The sequence below is a fragment of the Rattus norvegicus genome, chromosome 1, assembly GCF_021556685.1.
Source record: "Rattus norvegicus strain SHRSP/BbbUtx chromosome 1, alternate assembly SHRSP_T2T, whole genome shotgun sequence".
In the NCBI taxonomy this organism is placed as follows: Eukaryota; Metazoa; Chordata; class Mammalia; order Rodentia; family Muridae; genus Rattus; species Rattus norvegicus.
Genome location: NC_141534.1, coordinates 189414977 through 189428067, shown reverse-complemented (window position 1 = coordinate 189428067; position 13091 = coordinate 189414977). Strand labels below are relative to the sequence as shown.

The 13091-nt window shown below is 48.6% G+C and overlaps 1 protein-coding gene across 2 annotated transcripts in view; it reads left to right on the top strand.

The window, feature by feature from the left end:
* The window catches only part of Cog7 (component of oligomeric golgi complex 7), a 59766-nt gene extending 49989 nt beyond the window's left edge, over positions 1-9777 (top strand). Inside the window, exons 14-17 of one of the 2 annotated variants that reach the window (XM_087659579.1) lie at positions 1051-1134; positions 2278-2392; positions 6969-7112; positions 9242-9777. In XM_087659579.1, coding sequence (XP_087515705.1) covers positions 1051-1134; positions 2278-2392; positions 6969-7112; positions 9242-9408 — 510 coding nt within the window. In that variant the 3' untranslated portion in view covers positions 9409-9777. 2 annotated transcript variants of the gene reach the window in all.
* Positions 9778-13091: the final 3314 nt, after the last annotated feature.

The window sequence follows — 13091 nt, the reverse complement described above, 5'->3', positions numbered from 1 at the left end:
TAGAAAGTGAGAAGGATTAGGGCAGGGAAGAAGAGAAGCAATACCCTTCAAGGAAACAGAAAGTGGGTAGAGTTGGCAGTTAGAGTAGAGGCTTGCTGAAACCTAGCCTGGGCCAAGAGCCCTGGGGTAGCTTTGTCATTCCATTCCGGGAATGCTACTTAAAGGATCAAGCAACCGGATCGTCGGGCACCAGGTGGCTTCTAAGAGCCGTCACACTGTGACCTCGAAGGTTACTCCTGGATGCCAGCCAGAAAGGGCTTGTTCTCCAGGGAGGCATCAAGAACCTGGGTTTCTCTGAAAGGCGCGCCAAGATGAGGCTGTGGGCACATGTGTGCTGATGGGGTGCCTGCTTTCAGCTTGCCAGGAAGTGCCTGCAGCAGTGTCAGAGATGTTCCCACTTCAAATAGGAAGAGCTGCATGGGTGCCGAGGTCATCCCCTTACAGAGGGTCACCTGACAGACAGGACAGTTGTTCAGGTTTCCTCCAAGTCGTGGGTTAGTCCAGAAGTACACGGAGAAGGCTGCACGTCCTCACTCGAGACAGGATGGCTGTGTTGAGTGAGGCTGGGCTGTTCTGTGCAGCATGGGGCTTACGGGGCCTCCCTCCCAAGAGGACCAGTCTTCATGCTTTCTCTGAGAAAGAGCACAGAGGTTCCCAGCCACTTTAGAGTTCCAAAGGCCAAGGTTATTGAAGTCACAGTGGAGTTTTGCATGGGGACCCCATCATTTAAGCACAGACAGAAGGCTGTCTAACTCGGTGTGTGTTCCTAGAGGGATAAGCAGAAGGGAGCAGTGTCTATCTGATAGTGGTGCTAAGAAAGTGAATGCTCCTCTATAGGCTGAGAGAGAGGTTTGTACTTTATGGTGGACTTCCAGGACATTCAAAGAGATGTCCCTGGCCTGCTGAGTGGTATTAGGCCTCCAGATCAGCTCTGCCCATGATGACTCTGCCAGGAAGGGCTACCCGGCTCTCTGTGTGCTCTCACAGTGTACCTTCTGGGCACCTTGCTTCCTGGTAGCAAGTTGCTGATTGCTTCTTGTCTCCTTCCAGAGCTGGAACACAGCTGGCATTGGCGAAACCCTGACAGACGATCTGCCTGCCTTCAGCCTCACACCTCTTGAGTACATCAGCAACGTAAGAGCTCCAAGGTGGTCTCTGCATGTCATAGCTCACCTTGCCCTCTGATTCCCTTCTGGAAGCCATCAACTGGTCTGTGCTGCATGGCCCTGGTTTGGGAAAGTCTTTATTCAGATCCTGGCAAATAAAGCAGAGCCACTGCCTGCCACAGATGCTAGGACACTGCCACACCCGCCCTACTCTTCCACTGTGAACTGTGATAGAAGGAAGTGCCAGAAATGGGCGCAGGTGGCATCGTGCCTGTCTCGTCCACTTGCAACAAATGCTGGATTAGCTTTGGGTTTGCCCTGACTGTCTTACAACTTTCCCTTTTGTGATTCTGCACCAGCCAAGAAGGTTCTGCCGCCTTTGTTTTCTAGTGTGTGAAAATTACAATGTAATTTTCTCCCTAGACTATAGTTATGAATGCCAACTTCCAAATATAGTTCCTTCTTTCTCCAGGCTAAGCCATCTTGGAGGGAGAGAAACAGAACCAGGTGCAAGCCCAAGAGATAAGACTTGAGTGTCCTTCCAACATTAGCACTTTCCTATTACGAGCAGCAGTGAGAACCGAATTACACAGTATTTTCAGTCTTTAGTACGCACTGTCTCATTTTAGGACATTGCAGCCAATGAAGAGAAGGATGAATCAGCAGGGTGGAACAGGCCTCCATAGTCTGTGTGTGTACGTGTGCGTGTGCGTGTGCGTGTGCGTGTGCGTGTGCGTGTGCGTGTGTGTGTGTGTGTGTGTGTGTGTGTGTGTGTGTGTGTGTACATGTGGAGGCCAGCTAGCCCCCTTGGTTTTAGAGACCATCTCTACTGAGACCAGGTGCTCCCTGACTGAGCTAGTCTAACTGGTTAACAGGCTCCAGATCTGTCTATCTGTTTCCTCGGCCCTGGGATTATAGGCATGCACCACTATACCTGACTTTTCACATGGGTGCTGAGGGGAGCACTTGGGTTCCCTTGGACTTTGCAGCAGTGCTTCCTGGGTGAGCCCTCCCCTGCCTTTTAGTGCTTGCTTCTGAAGTGTCCCATAAGGAGTATCACCTCACGCTGGTGCAAACCCAGGTTTAGCAGTTTTGTTTCTCATGAACGAACTCTTTGAGCAATTACCTTGGTTTGTCAGTGTCGGGCTGAAAGTGCTGTCTTTTATTTCAGATTGGGCAGTACATCATGTCCCTGCCCCTGAATCTTGAGCCATTTGTAACTCAAGAGGACTCTGCATTAGAGTTGGCCTTACATGCTGGGAAGCTGCCATTCCCTCCTGAGCAAGGTAAGAGGACCAGGAAGCCATAGCACTGCTGTCCAGAGAGGGAGCAGTGTGTGCCTGCCATCTAGGGTTTAAAAGATCCACCATTAGCACTTCAGCCGTAAATCTCTATAAACTCCCCTCGCTGTTGTTGTCAAATGTAGAACAGAAAAGGTGACTCACATCTATAATCCCAGTGAGTGGGAGACTGAGGCAGGAAGACCACTGTAAGCATGAGGCCAGCCTAGGATACATAGTAAGTCCCAGATCAACCTGGACTGAAAAATAAGATCTTCTTCCCAAAAAATAGTCAAAAGAAAACAAAGTCAAACAAAAACCACATCTTTATGTACCATGTAATGGGAACAAAGAAAGACTGAGTGCCCTCTCTAGAGAACTGTGGCAGGGATGAGGTCTGGCCAGGATTAGAGAAAGAGCTGTCTTACTTTGCTCTGCACAGAGTGCACTGGGAACCAGCAGAGGGTCCTGCAGGGAGTCCATAGTACCCACAGCTGGGGAGGCAGAGGCAAGAACATCCTGGGGTCTTGGCAACTACTGGTTACAATGTGTTCACCGGGATGTGCACCTCTCCTGCTCTCTGGGAGCTAGCAGATAAGCTGCCACCCAATAGCAGGGTGTGCTGGTCCTCATAAGCAGCCTCTCCCCGTGTCCTGTGCTATCCCTCTGCCTGCAGCTGCTTCCACATGTCCCTCCATCTCCAAACTGATAAGGCAAACATGCTATAGGGTAGGTGCTTCCTTCTACTTGCTACAACGTTGAGGCCTGACAATGTTGAGCAGGGGATGCCTACTTGCTGATCAAAAATGATCTGAACTTCTCATATTGAGTTTGTTTTTTTGAGTATGGAATGTAAAAGATTGAGCTGCTTCTTCGGAGTAGCACAGTGAAGATAGAGTCAACGTTGGAAGGTTAAGTCGAACTTCAGGTGTCTCATCTCATGGGTGCTGTGTCGTGTGTGTGGCTGATAAGGACTGAAGGCTGCTCTGGGTCCCTTGGAAGGAACATCGTGCTGTTCTGTGTTCTACCTGCTGCACTGCATCAGGGCGAGCATGGTGTTTGTCCCCAGGACACGGAGGGATGGCCACATATCAGCTGCTCACTTAACAGATGTTTGCTAATCATTTGCTAACTGTGGGCAGCTAGGATGACTTCACCAAAGTACGTGTCAACAGTACTTACAAATATGACAGTGTCAACAGCATTAATCCAGATATTTTGGTTTTGTTTGTTTCTTGTTTTGAGACAGAGTTCATGTAGCCCAGGCTGGCCTTACACTTGCTGTGTAATCAAGGATGGCTTAAGCTCTTGATCCTCCTACCTCCAGCTCCCCAGTGATAGGATTAAAGACGTGGACCACCGTGCCAGCAATGTTTTGTCATTTTCCCTCTCTCTTCCTTCCTTCCTTCCTTTTTCTTTTTTCCTATTTTCTTTTCTAGTGATGGTAGTGGTGGGTGGTGGGTGATGGTGGTGGAGCCGGTGTGTGTGTGTGTGTGTGTGTGTGTGTGTGTGTGTGTGTGTGTGTGGTGCTGGGATTGAATCTAGAGACTTGAGAATGCTAGCAAGCTTTTTACTACCAAACTGCATTCCCAGCCAAAATATTATTCATATTGAGGGGAGTAAGTAGTATACGTGGGTGTGTGTGTGCATGCTCATGTGGAGTTCAGAGGACAGTTTGTCAGTTCTCTCTTTCCACTATGGGATCCATGTGTTGAACTTAGGTCTTAGGCTTGTCAAGCACTGCTTCACCTTGCCAGCCCCCTGAAAAATTAAACATCCAGAAAACAGGAAAGAATTGCACAGTGAATGTTCATATGGAGTCTGGTCAGTTCTAAATTGGCTTGTTTGTTTGTTTGTTTGTTTGTTTGTTCATTTGTTTTTTGAGACAAGGTCTCTCTCTTTAGCCCTGGCTGTCCTGGAACTCATTTTGTAGATCAGTCTAGACACGAACTCATCTGCCTGCCTCTGCCTCCTGAGTGCTGGCATTAAAGTCATGTGCTACTGTGCCTGACTTTCATTTCTAGAATTTAACATTGCCAGTTTAAGGAACAGGATGGTACCGACCTGATGATGGATGCCCATTGTCTCAGGATCTAAGAAGCAGGAGGGTTACAAGGTCAAGATTGTCTGGGTTGTATATCAAGTTCCAAGACACAGACCCTGTCTCAAAAACCAAATCAGTAACAGTGGACCAGCTTCCAAACAGACCAAAATCCCCACAGTGAACAGCCATTAGGAACTTTCCCCTTGGGTAATTAACTATGTTCTTTTTATTTTTGTTAGGGTTTTGAGAAGTACTTTTGCTGTGTAGCCCAGGCTGTCTTAGAACCTTGTGCCTACATCTACTAAGTGCTGGGATTGTAGGTGTAGGACCATACCCCTCAATAAAAGGGCTTTTCCTAAATAATAAATACATCGGAGGCTTAAAAACCTTTGCAAGGGTTACCAAGATGACACAGCAGACAGCAGTGCTTGCTCTCGGGCTCATTCAGTGCCCAAATCCCACAAGAAAGAACTGACTCCCAAGAGTATTTTCTGTCCATTGCATAGACGTCATGGCATGCATGCATCTGCACATACATAATAAACAATAAGGCTAAACATGTATAAGAACACTTTTATAAGTGCTTTGCACATAAGAAAATGGAACTTTAAGTATCTTCGGGATCTCTCTGTCTCCATCACACACATGGAGGCCAGTGTGGACTACATAGTTAACCCTTTCTCAAAATATCAACCAGCAAGAAGTGAGAGCAATTTCCTACCCATAGATAATGCCCTCAGCCTGCTAGGGACTACTCTGTCTCCCCTGCAGCCACACACAGCCTTTTTCCAAGTACAGTCTCGAATGTGCTTTACCACTTTTACTCATTTAGTTGGTTTTTTTTTCTTTCTTTTTTCTTTTTTCTTTTTTTTTCCAGAGCTGAGAACAGAACCTAGGGCCTTGCGCTTGCTAGGCAGGCTCTCTACCACTGAGCTAAATCCCCAACCCCTAGTTGTTTTTTTAAAAAGATTTATTTTATATGTGTGAGTACACTGTTGCTCTCTTTAGAAACACCAGAAGAGGGCATCAGATCCCATTACAGATGGTTGTGAGCCACCATGTGGTTGCTGGGAATTGAACTTAGGACCTCTGGAAGAACAGTCAATGCTCTCAACCACTAAGCCATCTCTCCAGTCCATTGTTTAGTTTTTTGAGACAAGGACTTGCTGTAGCGTCTTGGCTGGCCTGGTATTCTTAAAGCATTCCAAATGTGATACCATGTTTTGCTTGAAAGTTTTTGTTAAGGTTGCTGCTATTAAAGTCATCATCATTATTTTGTTCCTTTTGAAAATGATGAGTCTCATTCCTGGATATTTCCCTTGCTTGTTTCTTTGAGGCTGGGTATTGTATAGCACAGGCAGGCCTCACACTACATAGCCACTGATGACCTTGAGTTCTTGGTCCTCCTGCCTTCCCCTCCCAAGTGCTGAGATTACAGGCATGTGGCCCATGTGTGGTTTCAGTGATAGTGGAGTTCAAACCCAGGCCTGGTACATGGGAGGCCCTCTACTGACTGAGCTAAGTTCCCAGTCCTCCTGAACACTTTTTTTTTAATGTATTAATTTTTATTTTGTGTACACCACATGTGTCTAGTTCTCAGTGAGAGCAGCAAGTGCCCTTATCTGCTGAGCCATCTTTCCAGCCCTCTCCTGAACACTAACTTTAAAAACAGTTTTGTGCTTTCTGTTCAGAACACTCTCCCCTCCCGTGCATTTGGCGAGTGGCCCATTTGTCTCTGGGAAGCCTGAGCTGACTGCCTAGATTCTGTTGTGACATCAGTCTCTGAACATCCTTTTCTGGAAAGCTGGCTCTGCTGTGCTTGGAGCCTCTTCCTTCCTGGCTGAAGTGTACCCAGGACAGCCTGAGCTGTCTAGACCAGCAGGGACCTGGTCGATCCAGACTTGTCCGATCCCCAAGAAACTGCAAGAAACCGCCCCTCGTCCTCAGGCGGTGCTGCACTTTGGCCTCGTCTTCTTGCTCGCACAGCTCTCTCCTGAGGCACCAGCCATGGTGTCCTCTGTCCTGTTTGCATACATTTTTTAGGAGCCCCTATGTATAACTGTGGCTCCCACGGCAGCTCTGTGGAGGCAGGGCTCCTGTTACCTTCTGTACAGATGGTCTCAGGGAGGCTGGGCCCTTGGCTCCATAGAGGTGGTCTTTTGAGCCTAGTCTTGGTTCCAGCATGGCACCTGTCTTATGTGTCACCTCTTGGCTCCCTTAGTGTGCCCTTCTATCTTCACTTTGAGTCTCTCATCTTTCTAGGGTCCCCCTCTGCCTGCAGAAGCCCTGGCCTCTATGGCTTGATTTGGTTCCCAGACGTATGGGGTTTGGGAAGCTGCACCGGAATGACTCCTTTTCTCATCTCTCCTCATCTCTCCTCGTCTCTGTGTCGTCAGTTTCCCATGCCTACTTCCCACTGAGCCCGTTAGTTCTCTGGTACATGAGGGTATGTAGCATTTCCTGGGAGTCAGGACTCCCTTAGAGGTGACATTTCCTGGGCAGATAATATATATATATATATATCTCCTTCTCCTTCAGGGGAAGAACTTCCTGAGTTGGACAACATGGCTGACAACTGGCTGGGCTCTATAGCTAGAGCCACCATGCAGACCTATTGTGATGGGATCCTCCAGATCCCAGCGGTGACCCCGCATTCCACCAAGCAGCTGGCTACAGACATCGGTAAGTGCCCAGAGGCCAGGCAGGAGGAGAGAAGCAAGTTTGACTTCCCTGTTGGTCTCCAGGAATGTTACCCCCAAAGCTCCTCCTAACTGTAATTCTGGAGTTTGTGGGGTGAAGCTGTGTAGAGGGATTCTGGAAGGCTGTGGAGATGCATTGGAATGAGCAGGCAGCCTGGCCCTGCCTGGTCTTCTGCTCACTGACATAGTAATTACCAACCTAACTAACGTTTATGGCGTGCTAACTGCATACCAAGCATGTCAGACACTGAAGCAAGCATGTACCCATTGTGTTACACAACGCTGTAGGTAGGTAAAGTTGTGTGACAAGGCCACATGCTAGGCTCATCTATAGTCCCCATCCTGCCCCAGGTCAGAGGGCATGGCTTCCCCACTCCCTCCTCCTAGGGTTTTAAGTGGTCTGGAGAGAGGGTGGAGGAACCTTAACAATCAGCTCCCCAGAGACTCATCCCAGCTGTGACCTGGGTGACTGTAGGGCTGAGCCAGGTCTACTTCTGTTTGTTTTACTGATGAAGAATTAGAAGCAAGGTTTAGCCCTTGGAGTTCCAGAGTGGTTAGTGATGGGGCCAGCCTACAATCCACCTGCCCTGAATCCCTCACTCTTCTTTTATCAGCCTGGCTTTGGCTCTTGCCAGAGGCACCACCACCTTTCAATGATTTTTCTAGGCACAGGCATTCAGAGGTGGGTAAGGAAATTCAGATACTCTTTGGTATGCCTGGCTGGTACAGGCAAGAACATGGAGGAGGCACTGGGAGCAGGGTGGTGATGGGGGGGTGCATGAGATGCTGGGATTGCCCCTATAGTTCAGCAGTCCATGCCATTCCTCTTCTTCCCTCCCTGCTTACTCTACATTATTTGAGCACCTACTGTGTGCCATCTGCAGTGCTAGGGAATGGCACACAGTAGGGCTTAGAGTGTTTCTTTACCTACAAAGCATAAAGAAGTGAGGTTTGGACTGGGAAGGATGTTGAACAGTGAGACCTGTAGCAAGGAATGGGAGACATTCACATAAGAACATATTGCTGGCCAAACACAGTGTCATGGCAGACTAGGGCCTCCTGGTTTTAGCACTGAGCTGGACCCAAGGAAAACCTGTCCTGACCTGGAGCACAGAACTAGACAAAGAAGAGGTGAACCCAGGTAGCAGTCAGAAGGTCAGGAGGACCGGGGGCCTGACTGGTGCTGCCCCTTCCAGGCCTTCTGTGTGGAGAGAGGAGGAAGGAGATGTGACTTGCCCATGCAGTGACCCCTCCAACACAACAGACACTTCTGAGGCCTCTTTGCCTTCTCACCTCATCCCTGCTGCCTGGTGGGTCCTGTCTGCATGCGCAGGGTTGGTAAAGGTGGCACCCCTGGCTGCAGCTGGGTGTTCTGTTCTGACAGAACTGTCCGGTGATTAGAACCCAATGCTGCATTTTAGAATTATTGACCCCTAGACGTCTGTCTGTAGGTCTGTCTGTCGGCCTGTCTGTCTCTCCTTCTCTTGAGACAGGGTCCCACTGGGTAGTCCTGACTGACCTAAAACTCACTATGTAGGCTGGCTGTCCTTGAACCCACAGAGCTCCACCTACCTCTGCCTTTTGAATGGTAAAGGTGTATACAACCATGCTCAGCTAGGTCTCTCTTCACTGTCGTGTTCAACTTGATTTGGGCTTGGGCTAATAAGCCTGCATGAACTAGTTGTCAGGGGTGAGCTGGGGAATGGAGCCTACATGATACCAGGTCACCACCTGTGACACCAGCCTTCTGTTTAGGGTGAGGTTCCCAGGGGAAATCTTGGTTGTTCAAGAAGCCCATGTTTCCCAGGCCCTTTGCTTCTCCACATGCTGGTGAACGTACTGGGGGATGGGATGTAGGGGAGGGCAGCAGCTACCTTTTACACTGGTGTTCAAAGAATAGGGAAGTGGAAGGGGGCAATGCTGAATGGTTCTTCATTAAATTACAGTTCCAGGGCTTGGGTCATATGGACAGTCCAGTTTAAACCTGTTGGAAAATGGCCCCACAGTCCCCAGTGAAGGGGACTTGCAGGGGGAGCAAGGGAGCACCCAATATTAGGGGCCTTGGGATCCCCATGCACTACACTGCTGAGCCTGTCTCCTCCTCACCCACAGACTATCTGATCAATGTGATGGACGCACTGGGCCTGCAGCCATCACGCACCCTCCAGAACATTGCGACACTCTTGAAGGCCAAGCCCGAGGAGTATAGACAAGTCAGCAAAGGCCTTCCACGCCGCCTCGCAGCCACAGTGGCCACCATGCGTGGTGTGAATTATTGACCAATCCTGAGAGGAGCACCCAGGCAGGGTCAGGACTGGTGTCTCTCAGAATGGATTCATTCTCAGTATCTGCCAGTGTTGGGGCTGTGTGTGTGTGTGTGTGTGTGTGTGTGTGTGTGTGTGTGTGTTAACTGAAAGAAAGGCTATACTCCAGGCATGGTGGTACATGTCTATAATCCCTTGGGAGACAGGGGCAGGAAGATTACTGTGAGTTTGACATCATCCTGGACTAGAGTGATACCCAATCTCTACAAGAAAAAGAAGTAAATGTAAATGAGAAATAATGTATTATTTATCAGAAAAAATTTTTCAGATGATTTTTAAAAATAACCTTAAGTAGGCTTAATAAACACCATGAAATGGGGCAAAGGGTGTGTCCTTCTCTGGTGATGTCTAAGTGCTCACACACTGAGCAGGGTCTGAGAACACTGAGATGGCCAGGGCTTCACCAGTTCGGAGGGAGCAGAGGGAGGAACAGTGAGCAGGTAGACCAGAAGGCCAAGGCCCAGGCAGAGGCTGTCAAGTGGGACGAGGTGAGCACCAGAGGCTGGGGTGACGGTCTACAGCAAGGAGCAAGAGGGGAGTCCCACCAGGAAGAAGCACAGAACTAGTGCAGAGGTCAAGTTCAACTAGAGTGGCTGGAGAAGAAGGCAGCAGACATTTGGGTTAGAGAGGAATGGAGCCAAATCATGCAGGATCTTACAGCTGTGGTGAGAACTTCGGTTTCACTTTGCCGTTTTGTTTTATTTTAGTGTACAGGATCCTGCAAATCTCATCTCCTCCTTTTTTATCCATTCGGTCTAGGCCTCTGTACCTGACAAGGCTGTGTTCGCCTTATGTGTAACAGAAAATAACACTGAGGTGACTTAGGGCCTGGACAGAGGAGGAGCCTTTGCCAGTGCTCAGGACAGGTGAACCTGGCAGTGTGACTGCCATACCTGTGCTCAGGAGGAAACCATGGGACGGGTTGGAGAGATATGACTCTGTTCTACCAGGCAATCAGCAGTGCTCCACCAGCCCCCTGCTGACTTGTAAGCCATATTGGCCACTTCTTGGCCACAAGGTATGTCCCCAGCTGCAGGGGATGCTGGGAAAGTGTTGGGGCTGGGCGGGACCTGCTTCGGTATTTCTCAGCTTAGTCCTTTCCACATTTCGAGTCAAATAACTTTGTTGGGAAACTGTTCTTTCCATGAGCCTAGCTTCTGTTCACTAGCTGCCAAGAGCACAGCTCTAGGGGATGTTGGTACTAATTTTTTTTTTTCGCACTATTTTACTGGATTTTTTAAAAAAGATTTATTTATTTATAGGAATACACTGTAGCTGTCTTCAGACACACCAGAAGAGGGCATCGGATCTCATTACAGAAGGTTGTGAGCCACCATGTGGTTGCTGGGAATTGAACTCAGGACCGCTGGAAGAGCAGTCAGTGCTCTTAACCACTGAGCCGTCTCTCTAGCCCCTTTCCTGGATTCTTATATCTCCACCTCCCTTCCACCCTAATTCCCCAACACTAGGTAGGAGAGAAAGAAGAGTGGATGGAAAGGGGTGTAGCCCTCTTTAGGCTATGCCCTGCTTATTGGGTGCGTCAGTCTTTGTAGTCAGAATATCACCAAACAGTAATCCAGCACTAGCAAATGCAGCAGCAGGCAGACCAGCAACAGCCGCCCTCCGGGACCCTCCCATTTCCACCCTCTCCAGAGTCCCCAGAATTAAACTATCTGCAGTTGGCAAAAAACCATAGTGCACGAGGCAAATCATAATCACCTGCTGTGAAGCAGCCTCTTACCTCACACCTGGGATTAAAACAAAAATACATTCACATAACAGAACTGGGCTTCTAAAGAAACCAAAATTCTTACTACAAGGTGACATCCAAAACTGTCTTCAGGGATTCCCAGAAGGGCAAATCCAATAGGGAAACATACACTGGTTAGACCAACCAGGATTTATACTCTGGGCTGAGCCAATGGCTGCCCTGAACTAAGTTGGTTAGTTATTATATGTGCCACTGGGGATCTAAGCACAGCCTCAGGAGTGATAACAAGCACTCTTCCTGAACTCTGTCCTAGCCCTTCTTATTTTAGTTTGAGGGAGTATCTTACAGAGTTGCCCAGGCCGGTCCAAACTTGCTTTGTAACCCAGACAAGCCCTGAAGTCATGACTGTCCCTTGGGGGGTTGAGCCAGTTCTGGTGTGGTCCTGTTGTGTACCTTCAGATGGCTCAGGGTGTCTGGGAGCAGGATCTCTGCTGCAGTCAGTGGGTTCCCTCCCTCCCGGGGTTCTCCCAGAACAGCAAGTTGGTGTTTTCCAGCCACAGTCACAGCGTGGGCTACATGAGACACCATCTCAAAAAGACAAACAAGGCCCGGAGAGATGGCTCAGCAGTTAAAAACACTGGACGCTCTTCCAGATCACCCGGGTTTAATCCCCAGCACTCACGGCATCTCAGAGCTGTCCAGGCCTCTAGTTCCATGGGGAGCTGATGCCGTCTTTGGCCTCTGAGGGTACTGCACATACATATACCAAAGCGCTCATACACATAAAACAACCCCCCACTCCCATGCCCCAAATCCTAATAAAAATTTTTATTTAGCTCAAGGTTCTGGAGGTTGGTAAATCCCAATGAAGGGTCAGTATTCATATGTTGTGACATGGGAGAAACATCACGTGGTGAGACTTGCTCTCTTATGAAGTCACTAATGTAGTTCCTGTTCCTGAGGTGACCCAGGGGGCAAAGATGCTTGCTGCAAACCACATGGCGGAAGGAGAGAGCGTAATGGTGCAAATTATCCTCTGACCTCTACTTGAGTTCCTTACTGTCCTCACTGTGACTCCACTGTAACTATAGCGTGTGTGTGCACATGCACGCACACGCACACACACGCGCGCACGCACACGCACACATATACACACACGCACACACACGCACACACACATATACACACACGCACACACACATATACACACACGCACGCACACACACATACATATATACACACACGCACACACACACATATATACACACACACGCACACACACACGCACACACACATATACACACATGCACACACACACACACGCACACACACACCACATGTAAATTAAAAAATAAAGCCGGTAATGTCCACTCTGATAACTCTAATCCCATCTGCTGCCCAGTTGACACACCTCCAAATGCCACCAACAGAGTATGTTCTGGGTCTTCTTGTTGGTTTGCTTTGGTACTGGGAATGAACCTCCTGTGTGTTGGGCGGGCACTCTACCATTGAGCTACATTCCCAACCCAACATAGAATTGTATTGGTTTTCCAATATGAGTTTCAGAGGAGCTTTACAAGCTGTGAGAATCAGGTACTGGAATAGTGATTGTGACCACCTTTGCCACTTCAAGCCTCAATTTACCTACCTTTTAAATAGGATATTATGAGCCAGGTGGGGTGGCACTTGCCTTTAACCTCAACACTCAAGAGGCAGAGACAGGCACATACATCTCTGCGACTTTAAGGCCAGCCAAGGCTATACAGTGAGACCCTGTGTCAAAACAAACAAAACCAAACACCCCAAATTAAAATGAGATATTATTACTTCCTGGTTATAAGGATGACATGAAATGAGAATTATACAATGTTCAGCATGAGGTCCAGGGGATGCTTCACTCAGCAAAGTATTTTAGATAGGATGGATG